This window comes from Doryrhamphus excisus, chromosome 15, assembly GCF_030265055.1.
Source record: "Doryrhamphus excisus isolate RoL2022-K1 chromosome 15, RoL_Dexc_1.0, whole genome shotgun sequence".
Classification (NCBI taxonomy): domain Eukaryota; kingdom Metazoa; phylum Chordata; class Actinopteri; order Syngnathiformes; family Syngnathidae; genus Doryrhamphus; species Doryrhamphus excisus.
The window spans coordinates 13,283,930-13,303,113 of NC_080480.1; the positions used below are offsets into that span (position 1 = coordinate 13,283,930).

Below are 19,184 nucleotides of genomic sequence, written 5' to 3' on the forward strand. Positions count from 1 at the left end.
CTCAAATAACTTGAAGGGAAATGTTTTCTTACGTCATCCACTTGCTGTTCCAGCTTTGTCTTGGCCTTGGTCAGAGTGTTGACTTTGTCTTCCTCTGCCTGGAGATCATCCAGTGTTTGCTGGTGGGCCTCTTGGAGGGCTTTCTTCTCCTTTGTCAACTTGGCAATAGACTCATCTTGAGTTGCCAGCTCCTCTGTCAGGTTTTTCACCTGAAATATTTCAATTAGTTTTTAGCCTAATTCATTTATTCCTTATATGTTGAATGTATTATTGTGATGGGAAGGCAATCATAAATAAACAGGAACCTTGTTTTCTGTGGCATGTTTCTCCTTCTCCACTTTAGCCAAGGTGAGTTCCAAGTCATCAATATCTTTCTTTAACTCTGAGCATTCGTCCTCCAGCTTCCTCTTCTTAGCAGTCAACTCGGCATTGATTTCTTCTTCATCTTCCAGTCTCTCGGATGACTCTTTGAGTTTGGCCTCAAGCTGGATCTTGCTCTTAATGAGCCCTTCACACCTTTCCTCAGCATCTGAGAGGTTCTCGGTTTCCTATATATTAATCAAGAAATCATCAATTCTATTAGAGAATGCATTAAAACACAAATTTTCCCAAAGCATAAACATAATAGCATAATAGCACCTACACAATTTTAAACATTTCTCTTTCAAAGTTAGTATATAAGCCATAAGTGGTGACAAGCTGTGTATCATACTTCGTACCGCTGCTACTTGCAGTTGAAGGTCATTCTTCTCCTGCAGCAGGGAAACCATCTTCTCCTCCAGCTCTTTCTTTTTGGCCAGAGCTGCAGCCAGGTCTGATTGCATCTTATCATAATTGTCCTTCATCTGCTGCAGCTCTTTCTCGGTCTCAGCACTCTTCAAGAGAGGCTTAATCTTGAAGTACAGCTTCAACCATGGCCAGTTCTTCACATTCATGAAGGAACGGACATTATACTGAATACTATAGATAGATTCTCTGGAAGACAGATACACATTGGTGTTATACTCGGTAAGTAAGACAGTAAGATAGAGGACATAATAGGACATAGTATAGAAATACCTCCTCTCCATCATCTTTACAAACTCCTTCCTCATAACATATCCTCTGCAGAGAGCCTGAGTCATGGTCACCAGCTCAGCCAGTTTCTCATCTCGCATCTCTTCTAAGGTACCCAGCAGACCAGCTTTGAAGAACACCTGTGTTTGCACGTCAGTATTTTTAGCACAAATACAGGAGTTGGAAAATACGACATTCACTTCTTAAGTGTTATGATCACTTCCTATATGGGAATGCACCTTTGTGTGTCCAAACTTGTACTGAGTGTGATCCACATCAATAGAGCCCAGAAGTTTCTCTGAAGCTTTCTTGTTGTCAATGAACTGACCCTCAGGGATGACACTGGCATTCAATACTTTGTATCTGTGAGATATAATGTTTTATGTCATCAGTTATATATTTTTTCCCTTCATTATAATGCCATTAATATTCTGAAATTTACCTCTGCTTGAAATCACCGTAGAGGATTCTGCTAGGGAAGCCTTTTCTGCAGATTCTGATGCCCTCCAGTACACCGTTACATCTCAGCTGGTGGATGACCAAGAAGTTCTCCATAAGACCTGCACATCAATAAATAGCTCTAGTTCAATTCTGTCTTAATTTTTAGTGCTTAAAATGAAAGAAAATAGCCCATCAGTCAAGACACACCTGGGGTCTTTGATTCATTGGGAATCAAACAACGCACAAAGTGAGGGTGAGTGCTCCTCAAATTGGTCATCAGCTTGCCCAAGTTCTCCTGTGAAGGGAAATATTATTATTTTAACAGACGTTAACTTCAAATAATGGAACCATGAGCTAAAAGTATGTTACATTACCCTGAAAAGAGCAGACACAGTCTGGAAGGAACCACCCTTCTTCTTGCCACCCTTCTTTGCACCAGCATCTGTGTATGAAAACAGTAAGCATGAGAAACGGCACACCTTTGGTCTGTATCCCATTCACTTAACCACCAATGATCAGCAACTGCATGGGTTTCATACCTTCAGCTGAAGAATGAGTTGCATACAACATGGCCAGCAGTTTGTTTGAAGACTTTTGGTAAAGCTGAACAACAGAGTCATTCAGGGGGTCCTTGTTCTTGTCCAACCAGCCAGAAATGTTGTAGTCCACAGTACCAGCATAGTGAACCAGAGAGAAGTGGGCCTCAGCCTTGCCCTTTGCCGGCTTTGGCTTCTCAAAGGCTTTGGTTTTCCCAAGATGCTGGTCATGCAGCTTGTTCTTGAAAGTAGTGTCAGAGGCCTTGGGGAACATGCACTCCTCTTCAAGGATGGAGAAGATGCCCATTGGCTGTTTGGAAATGAGGTTGATTATTTTTTAGGAACTCTGAGGTGATGTGTATTTTCTTAGATTCGATCAAACAGATCCATCTCACCTTCTCAATCAGCTCAATACAGGCAGCCAAGTCCATACCGAAGTCAATGAATTCCCACTCAATGCCTTCTTTCTTGTATTCCTCTTGCTCCAGAACAAACATGTGGTGGTTGAAAAACTGTTGCAGTTTCTCGTTGGTGAAGTTGATGCACAGTTGCTCCAAACTGTTGAACTACAGCATACAGATACGTACTTAATCATTGCATATATGCACATGTGATTCATCCACCCTTAAATGTTGTCTTATTACTCACATCAAAGATCTCAAACCCAGCGATATCCAACACTCCAATGAAGAACTGTCTTGGCTGCTTTGTGTCCAACATCTCATTGATACGGATGACCATCCACAAGAACATTTTCTCATAGATGGACTTGCACAAAGCTGAGACAGCATTGTTGACCTAAAAATGCAGTTTTGGATTAAAATGTCTTCAGGTTCCTTAAAAATGTTGCTATTTTAACAGCTCGAATTAAATATTATGATCCTGACCTGTGGGACGGTTTGACCTTTGGTCACCATCTCATTACCAACTTTGACTCTGGGGTAGCACAGAGCTTTCAGCATATCAGCAGAGTTCAGACCCGTAAGGTAGGCGATTTTATCAGCCACTGATTAAAAAAAAAAGACAATAGTTTAATAACCATTAAAAAAAACTGAAACATATACTATACTGTATAAAGTAGACATCTCTACATACCCTCAGTGCCATCAGGTTCAGCCTGCTCCTCACGCTGCTTCTGCTTGAATTTCATGTTACCGTGATGCATCACAGCACCTGTCAACTTGTAGATGCCATGTTTCTCCTCTCCACTGAAACCCAGGATGTCAATGGCGGTCTTAAACACAAGAGAAAATTGTTTTAAGTTTATTAATAATATTATTCTGTGATAATAATATTCTGTGCATGCCATTTTTGTAAATATCTTTGATCATTTTACATCTGTTGCAATGAACTCCTCCACATCATTGATACTCTTGACAGTGATTTCACCCTGACTGATCATTGGGTAGTCGTAGGGGTTGGTGGTGATCAAAAGAGCCTCTGATAGGAGGATTAAATTCTCAGTCAGTTCTTCCAAGTGGACCGATATCTTGCTGTAATATTGAAATCTTGTTTTTTTCCACTATCATAATCATGACTTACCCAGCAGCTCAGGCTTGTGTCCAGTCATCAGCTGGTAGAAGATATGGTAGCTCCTCTCAGCAGACAACTGGAAGGTGACACGGGACTTCTCCAGCAGATCTGTGAGTAGCATATTAAATGTCATATGACAATATGTTGCATGGACTGGCAAGGTGACATTTGAAGGAAACAAACCAAAGAAATAACTTACATGTTTCAATATCAGCTGAGGCCAGTTTGCCAGTTGTTCCGAAGTGAATTCTAATGAATTTACCCTAGATGCAGATATCATTTTTTTTTATTACTTGAACTGAAATTTTCAGTGAAGTTTATTTTTCGTAATGATTTTACAACTTACAAAACGGGATGAGTTGTCATTCCTCACGGTTTTGGCGTTACCATAGGCCTCCAGCAGAGGGTTAGCTGCAATGATTTGATCTTCCAGTGAACCCTACATATAAACATAAATAGATTTTTAACTAAATGTGGACTTTTCTTCCCGTTTCTTTAGAGTAAAGTCAAACGGTTATACCTGCATCTTGCCAGGTGTAGCCTCTTTCTTTGCTCCAGTCATTGCAACTGTTGCAAAGTACTGGATGACACGCTTGGTGTTGACAGTCTTTCCTGCACCGGATTCTCCACTAGGGGGAGAAAAAGATTATAATTTCATGTCTGATAGTTTTAAATTTAGTTTTTATTTTTTATTTTTAGCACTTACGTGATGAGGATAGACTGGTTCTCACGATCTAAAATGGAGGGAAAAAAGTACTCATATGTATTATTATATCATTTTTATAATTCATTCATTCATTTTCTACCGCTTTTCCTCACAAGGGTCACGGGGGTGCTGGAGCCTATCCCAGCTGTCTTCGGGCGTGAGGCGGGATACACCCTGGACTGGTCGCCAGCCAATCACAGGGCACATATAGACAAACAACCATTCACACTCACATTCATACCTATGGACAATTTGGAGTCGCCAATTAACCTAGCATGTTTTTGGAATGTGGGAGGAAACCGGAGTACCCGGAGAAAACCCACGCATGCACGGGGAGAACATGCAAACTCCACACAGAGATGGCAGAGGGTGGAATTGAACCCTGGTCCTCCTAGCTGTGAGGTCTGCACACTAACCACCACCACGCCGCCGTGCCGCTCATTTTTATAATATCTTATTAAATTTTTTTTGTATATTACCAGTGAGCATGAACTGATAGGCATTATCAGAGATGGAGAAGATATGAGGTGGAGCTTCAATCCTCTTCTTGCCTCTGTAGCCCACAACAACCACAGCGTCGTACACGGGAAGCCACTTGTAGGGGTTCACCACGACGCAGAACAGGCCGGAGTAGGTCTGTAAAGATATTACATTGTTATCAAAAAGCACACTGCATATGACAAATTCATACTTCATAAGCAGAAAAGTGTTGCAGAGTAGCTCAGTTTCTACACTCACGTAGATCATCCATGATGCAAAACGCTCTTTGAGGTTATACAACACGGCAGGCTCGTTGAGGTGGGTCATCATGGCCATGTCCTCAATTTTATCGAACTTGGGAGGATTCATGGCGTGGATTTCATCTTCTTTGACTGTGACTGACTGCGTAGAAGATTAAGTAGACTTCTATCATTTTATAAGAAATGGGCATTTTTCACTTTATGGGTCTGATTATGTATACAGTATCATGTCCGATGACAAGCATATTTTGGAGTGTAGACGTTATTCACCTACCTTACCATCAAGTGTCTCCACTGTGGCTTTGCCACCCTCTTTCTTGACAAGTTTACCCTTGACGTACATTTCATCTGGAACAGTGACAAAGTATGCCGTTTTGGCATCAAATGGCGTATTCTGAGCCTCGATCCTCTCCCTCTCTGGTTTGCGGAGGTAGATGGCCGCAGGCCCAAAGCAGTCCATGTCCTTGTCCCCCATGATGGCACTTTATCTGGGTCTGAAACAAAGACTTAACGTTACTTTCAATATATTCATGTTTATATACTGTTGATAATATTGGTGTTATCTATTTATTTTGTAATTTCATGTCACACCTCACTTTATCCAGAATTAGAGGCACAGTGTCTTCGGTGGTCTAAAAAGAGAAATAAAATCATTTAATTGTTCATAATAGTAATATTACAGATTTAATCATGTCCATTTATATCCCACGGCCATTCGGGACGGATTTCATTTCAATGCAGACCTACCAACATGTACAAATTTATAGTACTCCACATGCAATTTGACTTTTGAATAACAACTTGTATGCTCTTAATTTTGTGGAATTTTCCTGGTTTCAATTTGAAGCTCAGTCTGTGCAATACCGATAAATGAATAAATAAGATAATCTTCTCTAGTATTTCAAATCAGGGGAGGGGGGGGGGGAATTCTGTCCCTTGGGGAGGCATAACGGAAAATAATTTAAAGAGCAATAATAAGCAAAACAATATATAAAATGAAATAAAAAATATTATATATATATTTATATATATATATAATAAAAAGTAATATATATGTATATATAATATAATATATATATATAATATAAAATATTCATTCATTCATTTTCTACTGCTTTTCCTCAATAGGGTCGCAGGGGTGCTGGAGCCTATCCCAGCTGTCTTTGGGCGAGAGGCGGGGTACACCCTGGACTGGTCGCCAGCCAATCACAGGGCTAAAATAAAAATAATAATAATATAAAAAAAAAAACTAAATTATGAGGATTAGAATTGTGTTTAATTTAAATGAATGCCAACAATTGCTAACTTTGTTAAATGTTAATGGCTTTATATATGTTATATATATATATATATTATATATATATATATATATATATAAAATTATATATATATAATAATAAATATATATAATATAAAATAAAATATAAAAAAACTAAATTTACGAGGATTAGAATTGTATTTAATTTAAATGAATGCAAACAATTGCTAACTTTGTTAAATGTTAATGGCTTTATCAACTGTTATCTAAGATGTGTCGAGTGCAAAAATGTAGCCGGATTGCAAATTCCAAAATATGACATTATTGATTAAATGACTTAAAGACTATTAAGATTTAGAAAACAGGACTACAACAATGCATGCACGATGCATTAGCATAAGTGACTAAACAGCTTAGACACACAAAGCACTAACCTGGGTGAGATGCCTGTCAGTTGTTTGTGGATGTGAAGCTGTTGCCTTTATAGAGGTTGGACATGCCAAGTCAGCAGATGACCACATCTCGATTTGGTCAAGTATCTCTGTCATCTTCAGACCCATCCTTTGACACCAGAGCTTTGTAAGCTTTTTGTGTCTAAAGATGTAACTGTAAACCAAAAAAAGGCTGTCATGGAGCCGATCGGGGAAATAGTGATGACACATCCAAATGCAAAAGAACGATTAAGAGGTTTACCCTTGACATGATTTTTGAGCGCCTACAGTCTTTGTCCTTATTGAGATGCCCCCAAATGTCAATGGTGTAAAGTGTCGGTGCTTGACCATGTTTCACATATCTTAAGAAATTTTTCCAACATATTGTATTGGACCAATTTTGTTTGAACCCCCGAAATGAAAAAAAAAGCTATACTTGTCACACACTTTAATTTGATTTGGAATACATATGTAATTATCTGGACCTTTCAAATAATGCATGAGCTAAGCCCGTGAAATGTTGGGTGTGATTGTAATGTCTGAAGGATTTCTCAAAATAGATACTATGAAATCCATCAGCCAGCTTTTAAACCATTGCTTTGGTCCAATAAATACTTAGAACTAATTTAGACTTACTTGAGAAAGATTAATGACAGTAGTTAACAATATGATCTGGTGTGTGAAACCTTTTCATCCTTGCATACATAGTCAAGGAGCAACCAAGAGGTTCTGGTATGTCTTTGTAGTACGCTTTTAAATCACACGTTCCTCTAATAAAACAAAAAATTGATCGTAAGATATGATGTTTAAATACTATTAGATGTCCCCTTAAAAGGACTCAGGCGACATTTGCCAACAAGAGTGATATTAGGCCTATATTAAGTCCCACTCGGATATCAAAGATCTTCATCCTTGGAATACATTTGATTCTAAGGATGTTGATGTTGATATGGAAAGTCGCTGTCCTTGTAAAACTATGCCACTCTGGCCTTGGCACTCTGTGGGAAATGGCTCCCAAGCTGTCTCAAATATCTCAGTGTTTGAAAAAGTAAAGATTAATGTTTAAAGGAAAAAAAAAAGTCGGAGTATGTTTCATCCATGAATGAAATGCAGTATCAGCAGGCTATCTGTTCCGGGATTTAGATATGTAATTTTGGCCAAGACTTACAAAATTCTTTGGCAAATGGCGTAGATTTCCAACCTCTTGACAGATAAGTTCAGACCGATTCTAAATTGCATATACAGCATGTTGAAATGTGGAGCTAGATCTTCCTAATATTGCTGTAATGTGGTTTAGTTTCTTGCTCCAAGTAAGAACATACGCTGTATGGATTAGCTACCGGATGTATAAATCATTTTCTCTGATGAGGGACTAGGATTTTCATACACATCCAGTATTATGAATTAAAAATTAAATATATTTTGATCACTTGGTAGGGCAGCCAGTGTGACAGCACACAGTGGGTGACGCATCCTGGAAAACATTTGGGGAGATGGACAAGTTGATTGGCCAGCTCTCTGCCCATATAGGTTATACAGGTCTGCTTTCATGGATGACTAAGGAAATTGAAACATATTCACATTTGAGAGGCTGAAATCAGAGGATATTTATATTTTTATATAAAAAAATGATAACTCAAACATCAAAGTAATTATTTATTGGCTAATCGATTGAATGTATGTTCATTTTTGCAACTCTAATGATACACATCTTTTTACTGTTTAGAAAAGACTGGAAATTGTATGGAATTCTGAAATCTCAAAACTGTAGGACCCCTTAATATCAAAGGTGGAATTACTTTATTGCTCTCTGGTTCTACCATATCTTACTTATTGTGTGGAAATATGGGGTAATAACTATAAAAGCAATCTTCACTCACTAAATGTACTGCAAAAAAGGGTAGTAAGGATAATTCATAATGCCGCCTACAGAGAACATACTAACTCCTTATTTCTAAAATCACAAATACTTCAACTTGCTGATATAGTTCATCTTTAAACAGCTAAAATAATGCATAAGGCTAAAAATAACCAATTACCTAAAAATGTCATCCAATACTTCTCTACAAGAGCTCAAACACAGAGATGATCTCAGGGAAGAACTCAATTTGAAACACTTATATGCCAGGACTACGTTAAAAAGCCATAGCATTTCAGTATGTGGAATCAAACTATGGAATGGATTGAGTAAGACCCTCAAACAATGCACAACGATGAGCCAATTCAAGAAACAATACAAGCAGTTGATGTTTGCTAAATACAAGGATGAAGAGTCTTGAACCAGTCATGATGTGCTATACATATCACTATATTGATACTTACTATGGTACCCATTATCATTGTATGGTCATAACACCTCGTACTTCGGTAAGGTGACATAAATTAAATAAAATTAAATAAAATTAAATTAAATTAAATTAAATTAAATTAAATTAAATTAAATTAAATTAAATTAAATTAAATTAAATTAAATTAAAAAACTTAAATTATCTTAGAAATGCAGGAAGTGAACAAATGTAACAGTTACTGATTGTAAAAGTACCAGATGGAGGGGTAGGATTTAATAAGCTTTGCTTCTTCCTACTCCTTTTGGACATGTGGAACTGTGAACTGATTATGTGATGCATTCAATTGTAATCTGATGCATGTTCAAATGAAATAAAACCATTACCATTACATTAGCTTCTGCTTGGACATCAATGAGTAGCAAGGACAAAAGAAGCCCCACGTCCCTCGCTTAACGCTGTAAAACAAGTTAGATATTGGTGTTATCCGGCTTATTGGGACAACCAACAACTCCAAACATGTTGAATATTTACATGGTGTAGCAAATGTTTGATTACCTAACAAAACACGAGTGAGGTTACTCTAAAAATCAATAATTATGCTTTATTACTTCTATTCATATGCCTCTTTCAGCCTCCACTCTTCCAAGTAAACTCCGCCTACTTCAAGTCTGGACCCCAACCACACTCTTAAGACTGGTTTCTAAGGCTGTACACCCCTTAGCACTTACTCCTTGATTTAAGGAGAATTGGGACACCACTTGAGTCCCATTCCCATTTCTCCATCCCCAATTGGGATGCAGCCTAAATATGTCTTTTATCACCCAAGTCCATTTCAACAGGTGGTTTTTGAGGGGCTGCCATCGGGTGACATGTAAAGTCTGACCTCAAGCCACCCTTTGACTTCAAACAGCTTAAGTGACAGTTAAAGGTGCTGTCTGCCTCGGTTCAGCACTAACTGTCAAAAGTGTATATTCTGCCCTCTTCCTGCTCCAGGGTTGTAAGCCACGCCCCCATAACACACGTGTACTCCCATTGGTTGTGTTTGTTGTCAGCTAATAATAGCAATTTGAGAAAGTTTAGCTACAAAAATAGCCATTGTTGAATGTATATAGAGTCACAATGACTCCAAATCTGAGAGGCTACTTTTGCTAGGCTACTATTGGCAACTTGTGCTAGCTAGGGGTGGTGTTCGTATATTTTTACTCACATAGATAGGGGTGGCAATAATACCACTGGCCACCACGTAGCTCTGCCACTGTTTGAAACCAAAGAGGGACAGTATCTTGAATGAAGATTTTTTTTCTCGTGCTGATGAAATGCAAATGAAATGTAACAGCTGGTATATAATACAAGGAAACAGCAAAAAATATATATGTATGGAAGGAACACTTGAACGCAGACGGCCCAACCAGAGATTTTCTGAAAGGTTAGATACTCTATTTACTGTATTTGGTTACAGTCAAAAAGTCTCGTGATAACTGGCTGCAGCTTTGGAATGAAAATAAACGAAATACGTACATAACTACTGTACGCGTATACTTAAATAACAAATAGTAGTTGTTTACATATGTAACGCAATAACGTCTGACATAAAAATGTCACTGTCATTGGCTATTGTGAGGCACGTGACTTGTGGTTACTCTGGTACGGCAATGGGTGTCGCAAACTAGCGACGCGGGTATCTCTCCCCAGGCAAGAAAATCTCTGAATCCATGCTTGGGGAAGTGTACAAGCTAACGTTAGCTAAAGTTAGCAGAACAAATTCTTGCCAAGCAGACGACTCAAACGGGACGAAATGCCGTCACTGAATAAGAAAGCGGATGTTATTTTCGTAAGTTTAATTTGAGTTCCGCTACATTTTACATTTTGATACAAAAGACGTTTGTTTGCTCCGAGTGAAGCTAACGCTAGCTGGAATGCTAATTTTGGACTGTGCATGATATAGTATGACGTTAGCTTGTTAGGCTGTTTTGTGAATTCAAATTCAGCTATCAGTACGTAGGTAGTAAACAACTGAGCTCATCAACATATTCTATGTGTTTGTGTTTATGAGTATGTAAACACCGTTGTTGTGGCGGTAACTGTTCGTTTGGGCTAACTTATGTTCTTAGACGCCAATGTAATTTAGCTTTAAGTGTGGTTTGATTTCTTGCTTTATTAGGAAGACGATGATCTGCCTTATGAGGAAGAGATTATTAGAAATCCATATTCGGTCAAGTGTTGGATGCGTTACCTCGAGTTCAAACAGAATGGGGCCAAATCCACCATCAATATGATCTATGAACGGGCTCTGAAAGAGCTACCTGGAAGGTACATGTGTTATTCAAAGCTGTTGATTTTCTCTGTATGTGTTTAACATGTCTGAAGTAGGTTTATATCCAAAAGTATAGTACTGAACACAAACTATTCTAACTCTTGAACTACATTTTCCCATAGCTATAAACTTTGGTACAATTACCTGAGGGAGAGAAGGAAACAAGTGAAAGGGAAATGTATCAACGAGCCAGTCTTTGAAGAGGTCAACAATTGCCACGAAAGAGCACTGGTGTTCATGCACAAGGTGATAATCACATTTACAGACAACACTATTCATTAAAGAAAATAGCATTGTAATTTAAATTATGTATGTCTGTCCTATCTCCAGATGCCCAGAATATGGATTGACTATTGCCAGTTTCTAGTATCGCAGTCTAAGATCACACGGAGTCGGCGAACGTTTGACCGTGCACTCAGAGCTCTGCCTGTTACTCAGCATCCTCGCATCTGGCCTCTCTATCTTCGCTTTGCCCGAAACCTGCCCCTGCCAGAAACAGCCATCCGAGTGTATCGCCGGTACCTCAAGGTGAGAACTCAAGATGTTTATATCCATACTGTCTAGCAAGGCTTGTCATCAGTCGCAAGATTAAAACATGACAAGATTCGTTGTTCAGGAAAAAAAAATGCAGTATACTGCCATTTTTAAAATATATTTTTGCATACCCATGAACTGTCTCGTGACACCCCTAGAAACATGAATTACTCTTTGTGCTATATAGCTTTCTCCTGAGAATGCAGAGGAGTACATCGAATACTTAAAGTCGGTCGGCCGCTTGGATGAAGCTGCTGTGCGTCTAGCAGCTGTCGTCAATGACGAAGGTTTTGTTTCCAAAGAAGGCAAATCTAATTATCAGGTGAGCTTTTACTTTTTAATTCACATGGAAATTTGAAAAAAAAACACAACAAAAGTACGTCTGCTAATTGTTGTATTTAATCTGGTTATTTTTTTTACGCAGTTGTGGCACGAGCTCTGTGACCTGATATCTCAGAACCCCGACAAGGTGACCTCTCTGAACGTAGGCGCTATCATTCGCGGTGGGCTCACACGTTTTACAGACCAGCTCGGCAAACTTTGGTGCTCTTTAGCTGATTATTACATCCGGAGCGGCGTTTTTGAGAAGGTTTGTAAACATATACACACACGACTGGATTCCCTTTTTATAAATGTCCCTGTCCTGAGTACTCACTCTTGTGTCCCTCAGGCTCGTGATGTGTACGAGGAGGCCATTCTTACCGTGGTCACAGTAAGAGATTTCACCCAAGTCTTTGACAGTTATGCCCAGTTTGAGGAGAGCATGATCGCTGCCAAAATGGAAACCACCGCTGAGATGGGGCAGAATGAGGATGGTGCGTTTAATATCATATATAATACACACATGGAAAACATGACAAGACCACTCTTGTTTCTTGAGTTTCTTAGTTGTACCACACATTAAAATGGATAAAAACTGAAGAAATAAGTGTGGTCTATTCAGTTTTTCATTATTTGTTTACTTTGCCACCTATTTTGGTCATGTTTGCTTTTCACTTCAACAGAGGACATCGACCTGGAGCTTCGACTTGCGCGTTTTGAGGAGCTGATTGCACGACGACCTCTTCTCTTAAACAGCGTATTGCTGCGACAAAACCCGCATAATGTCCATGAGTGGCACAAACGTGTAAAACTATATGAAGGCGTTCCACGGCAGGTGAGGTACCCTTCACACATAAATAACACTGGTAGTAGAATCTGTGAGCATGACCCTATGCCTTAAACATACTACAGATCATCAACACATACACGGAAGCAGTGCAGACCGTAGATCCCATGAAAGCCACTGGGAAGCCTCACACGCTGTGGGTCACCTTTGCTAAATTCTATGAAGAAAACGAGCAACTGGATGATGTAAGTGGACATGAATTTAAAATACACACTTGTAATGTCTCACTTTTCACTCCCGTATTTGCTTTTCCCTATGAAGGCCAGGACTATATTTGAAAAGGCTACCAAAGTGAATTACAAGCAGGTGGACGACCTCGCCACCGTGTGGTGCGAATATGGAGAGATGGAGCTCCGGCATGAGAACTATGAGCAGGCACTGAGGATATTGAGGGTAAGACATGTCATACTATCGCCCATTTAATTATTTCGACATGTATGGTCAATAATATTCCTACGTCATGTCATGCGTACCATTTACTCCTGTAGAAGGCCACAGCCATCCCATCCAAAAAGGCAGAGTACTTTGATGCATCTGAGCCTGTCCAAAACAGAGTCTACAAATCTCTGAAGGTCTGGTCCATGTTGGCAGACTTGGAAGAAAGCCTTGGCACTTTCATGGTACGTATCTGTGTTTTGGTTTTTGTTCCTCAATATGTAATACAGCAGGAATGTCCAAACATTTTGATATTATTATACACTTTTATTTTTCTGAAAAGGTTAAAAGAGTGATATTCATTCATTCATTCATTCATTTTCTACCGCTTATCCTCGGGGTACACCCTGGACTGGTCACCAGCCAATCACAGGGCACATATAGACAAACAACCATTCACACTCACATTCATACCTATGGACAATTTGGAGTCGCCAATTAACCTAGCATGTTTTTGGAATGTGGGAGGAAACCGGAGTACCCGGAGAAAACCCACACATGCATGGAGAGAACATGCAAACTCCACACAGAGATGGCCGAGGGTGGAATTGAACTCGGGTCTCCAAGCTGTGAGGCCTGCATTCCACCGTGCAGCCTAAAAGTGTGATAACGTCTGTATTTATAAACTCAGCTTTGTTAGCTATTAGCTATCAGCGTCAACATTTTTGCTTTTTCTCTTAACATGAACATTTATTTCAATAAAAAAAATTAACTACGGGCTGGAAACATGGACATGCCTGATCCACAGAAAACCATGCTGTGAACAATCATTGTAATTCGTCACTGCTTTTCTTTGCATCCAGTCTACCAAAGCGGTATATGACCGCATCATCGACCTGCGCATTGCCACACCACAGATCGTCATCAACTACTCCATGTTCCTTGAAGAGCACAACTACTTCGAGGAAAGCTTCAAAGTAAAAAAAAAAAAAAGACATTTATCCTGCAATATTTTTAAATACTAAGCACAGTATTCTAAATGTCTTTTGTGTGAATACATTGCCTTTCTCTTTAGGCGTACGAGCGTGGTATCGCCCTCTTTAAGTGGCCAAACGTTTACGACATCTGGAACACCTACCTTACCAAGTTCATAGATCGATATGGAGGCAAGAAGCTGGAGAGAGCCAGAGACTTATTTGAGCAAGCTCTTGATGGCTGTCCTGCTAAATTCGCCAAGAGTGAGTACCTTTGTAACCTTTGTAAAATGTCAGTTACATCCAAAAAAGTACTTCTATTATTTTTTTTTATTGTAGTCTTGAATAAGTATGTGTATGGCATTGTGACAATTAATCAAATTCCCCATTCATTTCCATTCCAGCCATTTACCTGCTGTACGCCAAGCTGGAGGAGGAGTACGGATTGGCACGTCACGCCATGGCGGTCTATGAGAGAGCGACGCAGGCGGTAGAAACAGATGAGCAACACCAGATGTTCAACATTTACATCAAGAGAGCAGCTGAAATATACGGTGTTACATACACCAGGGCCATTTACCAGAAGGCTATTGAGGTACTTAAATGCTTTTTATGTAATATGATAATATACACTGCCTGGCCAAAACCAACGATACACATTCTCATATTTTGTTGACCGCCTTATTTTTGCTATGACATCATTTCACCACATTGTCATATTTATTTCTGCTCAGAGCGGTATTCATTTCTACAGATTTTTATGTACGATATTGATAATATTGGGGCTGCACGGTGGGCACGTGGTTAGCGCACAGACCTCACAGCTAGGAGACCCAGGTTCAATTCCACCCTCGGCCATCTCTGTGTGGAGTTTGCATGTTCTCCCAGTAATCCGGTGTCCTCCCACATTCCAAAAACATGCTAGGTTAATTAGCGACTCCAAATTGTCCATAGGTATGAATGTGAGTGTGAATGGTTGTTTGTCTATATGTGCCCTGTGATTGGCTGGCCACCAGTTCAGGGTGTACCCCACCCAATTTGAAACTTGCTGTAATAACTGAGAGCACATTTTTTGTATTAAGGTACTTCCTGATGAGCACGCCAGAGACATGTGCTTGCGATTCGCCGACATGGAGAGCAAACTGGGTGAAATTGATCGGGCCAGAGCGATCTATTCCTTCTGCTCTCAGATTTGTGACCCCAGGGTAAGGACATCATAAGTAGTGTCGCTTAATCTCACCAGTGATGTACACATACATGTATTAATTCCGTCTTTTTTTGTTGTTGTTGTCAGGTCACGGCCGTATTCTGGCAGACCTGGAAAGAATTTGAGATCCGCCACGGAAACGAGGACACGATCAGAGAGATGCTGCGAATCAAGCGCAGCGTCCAAGCGACTTACAACACTCAGGTCAACTTCATGTCGTCTCAGATGCTGAAGGCCACAACGAGCGCCACAGGGACCAGTAAGACGACCTCTCACTTCCTGCTTGGTCTATAACAACTTTTTGAAAATAAGCTGTAGAATTCTCACTCTTGAACATTGTTTTGTGGATCCAGTTTCAGATCTCGCTCCAGGTCAGTTGGGCATTGATGACATGAAAATGTTAGAGCAGAAAGCACAGCAGCTTGCTGCAGAGGCAGAGCAGGATAAGCCTAAGCCAAAAGAAAAGATTCTTTTCGTCAGGTTTGTCCTTATTTCTCCACCACTTCCATTCCAATATGTTCCAGTTGGAATTAGTGATTTCATATCAATTTTATACATGGTCCTATGCAGGAGTGACACATCTCGCAGCGAGTTGGCTGAGCTCGCCAAACAGGCCAATCCGGATGAGATCGATATCGATGACGACGATGAAGATGACAATCAAGGCCCAGAAGGTGAGTGACACAACTGGCCTTGCCTTAGCATCCACGACAACATGCTAATTGTTTTTCCTTTCCCACGACTTAAAGAGGTGCGTTTGGAGCAGAAGAGTGTGCCCACTGCTGTCTACGGAGGCCTGAAAGAGGATTGAAACTTTTTTTTTATAATTAAACATTCATAATGCTTTTCTGAATTTGTGTATATATTCTTGGAGTCACTCCTATGTCCACTGAATGTGATGTGATGTTTTTGGAGTTGTTCCTTGCGTGTTTTGGTTGGAGAAAGTAACATGCTTTTTCTAGGGATCGCCACAAGGGGTCAGGCTTGCTCAAGTAAAGTTTAGTACTGTATAGTAGAACAACAAGCATTTTTAGGCTATGGAATTTTCTCAAATTTAGTTAAGATTTGTTGCATATATATTAAAAGAAATTGACTAACAAAATGCATTCCGTATCTGTACACCTTTTTTGCACAGCCTCCTAAAAAAATTGAATAATAAAGACTTACATAAAGTGCAATGTGGAATCCATAACACTTTGTGGATGCAAGCAGCGGCTCTGAGCAACATCATGTGATGATGAGGCTTTGAGATTGGTTTTCCTGTGGGAATGGTGGTCCTGGAAACAGCATCAAAACAACTGATGGAATAGGAAAGTCCATGCAAGGCGACTTGAAAGTAGCTGAATGTGATATTAAATATAATATTTGTGCAACAAATATAATATTACATGGGTCGTTGATCATACTTCAGCTGGGACTGGGACAGAAGAATAATATGCCATTGTACCATTTAGCCCTTTAGTGGAAGCAAAGAAAGTGCTACAGTTTAGTTTATATTTTTATTCATATTTAGTTTATATTGTTTATATTTAAACATACCTTTTTTAATGTTTTTTCTGAATTTATAACACATTTTTGGACCTAAAACTAACACATTTATGTTGAAACTACAATACTGTCCATCCAAGTGTACATAATGTATTGTGACAATCCCCTGCAGTAAAAACACCTGTATACAGCGTCTACGTAATGACGTCGGCCACAACCAGGATGTCCCGCCCCCCTTGTTTTCTCACCACAAACACTCCATTTCCATTGGCTACCGGCTTGAGTGACGTCGTCGGCGTGCACCTGGTGGCCCGTCATCGGTGGGGCTCGACGGTGAGCCTTCTCTACACACAGCTTGACACAGACATCGATATGCGGACGAAGACGGGGGGGAAACGTTGGAATTGTCCGTTTTAATCTCGCCACACGGTGCCTCTGCTTACCGTGAATACTTTGCCTCGAATGATTTCACCGAATGGGAGGACGTTAGCGGGCTTGGAAAGCAGGATTTAATCCCTTCCCCACATCCGTATTCCCAGCCGTCATTCGGGACTCTACTGGAAAATGATTGTTTAGGTTTTTTTTTGCTAGCTAAGCTTTCTTTTCGTATCACCCCGTCATGGTGGACTCAATAAGGAAGACTTTCGTCGTCCCCGATATCAAGCCATTGGATTTGTACGACTGCACTAAAGCGAAAATATGCTCAAGTGTCGGCTGGTTGTTGGCGAAGTCCTACGGCAGTGCAGGTAGGTTGACAGGGCCCAGAAAGCCATGCTGTTAGCTCCATTACTATGCATTGTGTTCATATTTTGGCTTCTGTACTGCAGGGAGAAGCCTGTTTAAGGTTACTGTGTGTGTGTGTGTATGTGTGTGTGTGTGTAAACTCAGCGTTTTTTGGTGCACAAAGAAACACACATGAAAAGCATGCTCTCTGTGCGCAATGCACACACTCTTGTCATTTGTTTCCATTCACTAGCTGCTCACCTTGTTTTGGGGCCGAAACAAGCCCCCCTCATTATTATTTGTTGTTTGCAATGCACCAAAAACATTCATTTATAATACTTTTGGCACTGGGCAAACTGGGCGTGGATCATTTGCTGTGCTATCTCATTGATGACAGGCCCTGGAACACGTTCTTTCTTACTCTTGTAAGAAATGCTTCAGCTTTATCTTACAGTTACATTTATAATGTGAGTGACTGTAGGATTTAACTCTACGTTGTTTATCACAATATGTTGTTTTGCACCATTTCTAGGCTATTTAATGCTATGAGAAGTAGTTCATTGGATACAACAAGGCAGAATGTGATTAAATTGTACACAAATCCACACTCTTTATTGCTCTCTGGTTCTACCATATCTTACTTATTGTGTAGAAATATGGGGTAATAACTATAAAAGCAACCTTCACTCGCTAAATGTACTGCAAAAAAGGTCGGTAAGGATAATTCATAATGCCGCCAACAGAGAACATTACTTCTGGATATGTCATGTGTACAATAATTTTTGAAATAGGTGACATGTCCGTGCAATCAGATGGAATAAATTCATGTAGAATACTAAATAGGTGGCCAGAAATATTTCAATATTGAACAAAGCAAAATTTGTTCTCAATCAGAAATTACTCCCACTCAGTAAGGATAATTCATAATGCCGCCTACAGAGAACATACTAACTCCTTATTTCTAAAATCACAAATACTTCAACTTGCTGATATAGTTCATCTTCAAACAGCTAAAATAATGCATAAGGCTAAAAATAACCAATTAGCTAAAATGTCATCCAATACTTCTCTACAAGAGAGGAGAAATATGATCTCAGGGAAGAAGTACATTTGAAACACTTATATGCTAGGACTACGTTAAAAAGCCATAGCATTTCAGTATGTGGAATCAAACTATGGAATGGATTGAGTAAGACCCTCAAACAATGCACAACGATGAGCCAATTCAAGAAACAATACAAGCAGTTGATGTTTGCTAAATACAAGGATGAAGAGTCTTGAACCAGTCATGATGTGCTATACATATCACTATATTGACACTTACTATGGTACCCATTATGTCATAGCACGGCGTACTTCGGAACATGACAAAAATAACATAAAAAACGTAAACTATATTATGAAAGCAGGAA

The 19,184-nt window shown here is 39.6% G+C and overlaps 3 protein-coding genes across 6 annotated transcripts in view; 2 read left to right on the forward strand and 1 right to left on the reverse strand.

Annotated features, from left to right (window-relative positions):
* LOC131103743 (myosin heavy chain, fast skeletal muscle-like) overlaps positions 1-10,440 on the reverse strand; it is a 15,295-nt gene extending 4,855 nt beyond the window's left edge. The window contains exons 1-26 of the mRNA XM_058050240.1: positions 10,197-10,440; positions 9,373-9,444; positions 6,705-6,876; positions 5,604-5,644; positions 5,287-5,506; positions 5,011-5,154; positions 4,752-4,908; positions 4,273-4,300; positions 4,087-4,195; positions 3,913-4,005; positions 3,766-3,829; positions 3,576-3,674; positions 3,370-3,473; positions 3,129-3,267; positions 2,921-3,039; positions 2,682-2,831; positions 2,429-2,599; positions 2,037-2,343; positions 1,872-1,939; positions 1,705-1,792; positions 1,499-1,616; positions 1,296-1,419; positions 1,060-1,196; positions 720-975; positions 306-548; positions 33-209 (exon numbers count right to left, since the gene is read on the reverse strand). Coding sequence (XP_057906223.1) covers positions 33-209; positions 306-548; positions 720-975; positions 1,060-1,196; positions 1,296-1,419; positions 1,499-1,616; positions 1,705-1,792; positions 1,872-1,939; positions 2,037-2,343; positions 2,429-2,599; positions 2,682-2,831; positions 2,921-3,039; positions 3,129-3,267; positions 3,370-3,473; positions 3,576-3,674; positions 3,766-3,829; positions 3,913-4,005; positions 4,087-4,195; positions 4,273-4,300; positions 4,752-4,908; positions 5,011-5,154; positions 5,287-5,487 — 3,096 coding nt within the window. The 5' untranslated portion in view covers positions 5,488-5,506; positions 5,604-5,644; positions 6,705-6,876; positions 9,373-9,444; positions 10,197-10,440. The remainder of the gene's footprint in view (positions 1-32; positions 210-305; positions 549-719; positions 976-1,059; positions 1,197-1,295; positions 1,420-1,498; positions 1,617-1,704; positions 1,793-1,871; positions 1,940-2,036; positions 2,344-2,428; positions 2,600-2,681; positions 2,832-2,920; positions 3,040-3,128; positions 3,268-3,369; positions 3,474-3,575; positions 3,675-3,765; positions 3,830-3,912; positions 4,006-4,086; positions 4,196-4,272; positions 4,301-4,751; positions 4,909-5,010; positions 5,155-5,286; positions 5,507-5,603; positions 5,645-6,704; positions 6,877-9,372; positions 9,445-10,196) is intronic.
* The window catches only part of xab2 (XPA binding protein 2), a 26,054-nt gene extending 9,640 nt beyond the window's left edge, over positions 1-16,414 (forward strand). The window contains exons 9-27 of one of the 2 annotated variants that reach the window (XM_058050266.1): positions 3,580-3,676; positions 11,151-11,299; positions 11,426-11,549; positions 11,634-11,831; positions 12,025-12,159; positions 12,262-12,426; positions 12,508-12,652; positions 12,842-12,993; positions 13,071-13,190; positions 13,267-13,398; positions 13,494-13,625; positions 14,244-14,357; positions 14,456-14,618; positions 14,759-14,949; positions 15,437-15,559; positions 15,649-15,820; positions 15,915-16,041; positions 16,132-16,235; positions 16,311-16,414. In XM_058050266.1, the coding sequence (XP_057906249.1) occupies positions 11,214-11,299; positions 11,426-11,549; positions 11,634-11,831; positions 12,025-12,159; positions 12,262-12,426; positions 12,508-12,652; positions 12,842-12,993; positions 13,071-13,190; positions 13,267-13,398; positions 13,494-13,625; positions 14,244-14,357; positions 14,456-14,618; positions 14,759-14,949; positions 15,437-15,559; positions 15,649-15,820; positions 15,915-16,041; positions 16,132-16,235; positions 16,311-16,372 (2,445 nt within the window). In that variant the 5' untranslated portion in view covers positions 3,580-3,676; positions 11,151-11,213 and the 3' untranslated portion in view covers positions 16,373-16,414. Of the gene's footprint in view, positions 1-3,579; positions 3,677-10,619; positions 10,821-11,150; positions 11,300-11,425; positions 11,550-11,633; positions 11,832-12,024; positions 12,160-12,261; positions 12,427-12,507; positions 12,653-12,841; positions 12,994-13,070; positions 13,191-13,266; positions 13,399-13,493; positions 13,626-14,243; positions 14,358-14,455; positions 14,619-14,758; positions 14,950-15,436; positions 15,560-15,648; positions 15,821-15,914; positions 16,042-16,131; positions 16,236-16,310 lie in introns of those variants that run through there. The other variant, XM_058050265.1, reaches the window with a different exon arrangement.
* Positions 16,415-17,357: 943 nt separating this feature from the next.
* camsap3 (calmodulin regulated spectrin-associated protein family, member 3) overlaps positions 17,358-19,184 on the forward strand; it is a 28,890-nt gene continuing 27,063 nt past the window's right edge. For all 3 annotated transcript variants that reach the window (XM_058050257.1, XM_058050259.1, XM_058050258.1), the window contains exon 1: positions 17,358-17,795. In XM_058050257.1, the coding sequence (XP_057906240.1) occupies positions 17,669-17,795 (127 nt within the window). In that variant the 5' untranslated portion in view covers positions 17,358-17,668. The remainder of the gene's footprint in view (positions 17,796-19,184) is intronic.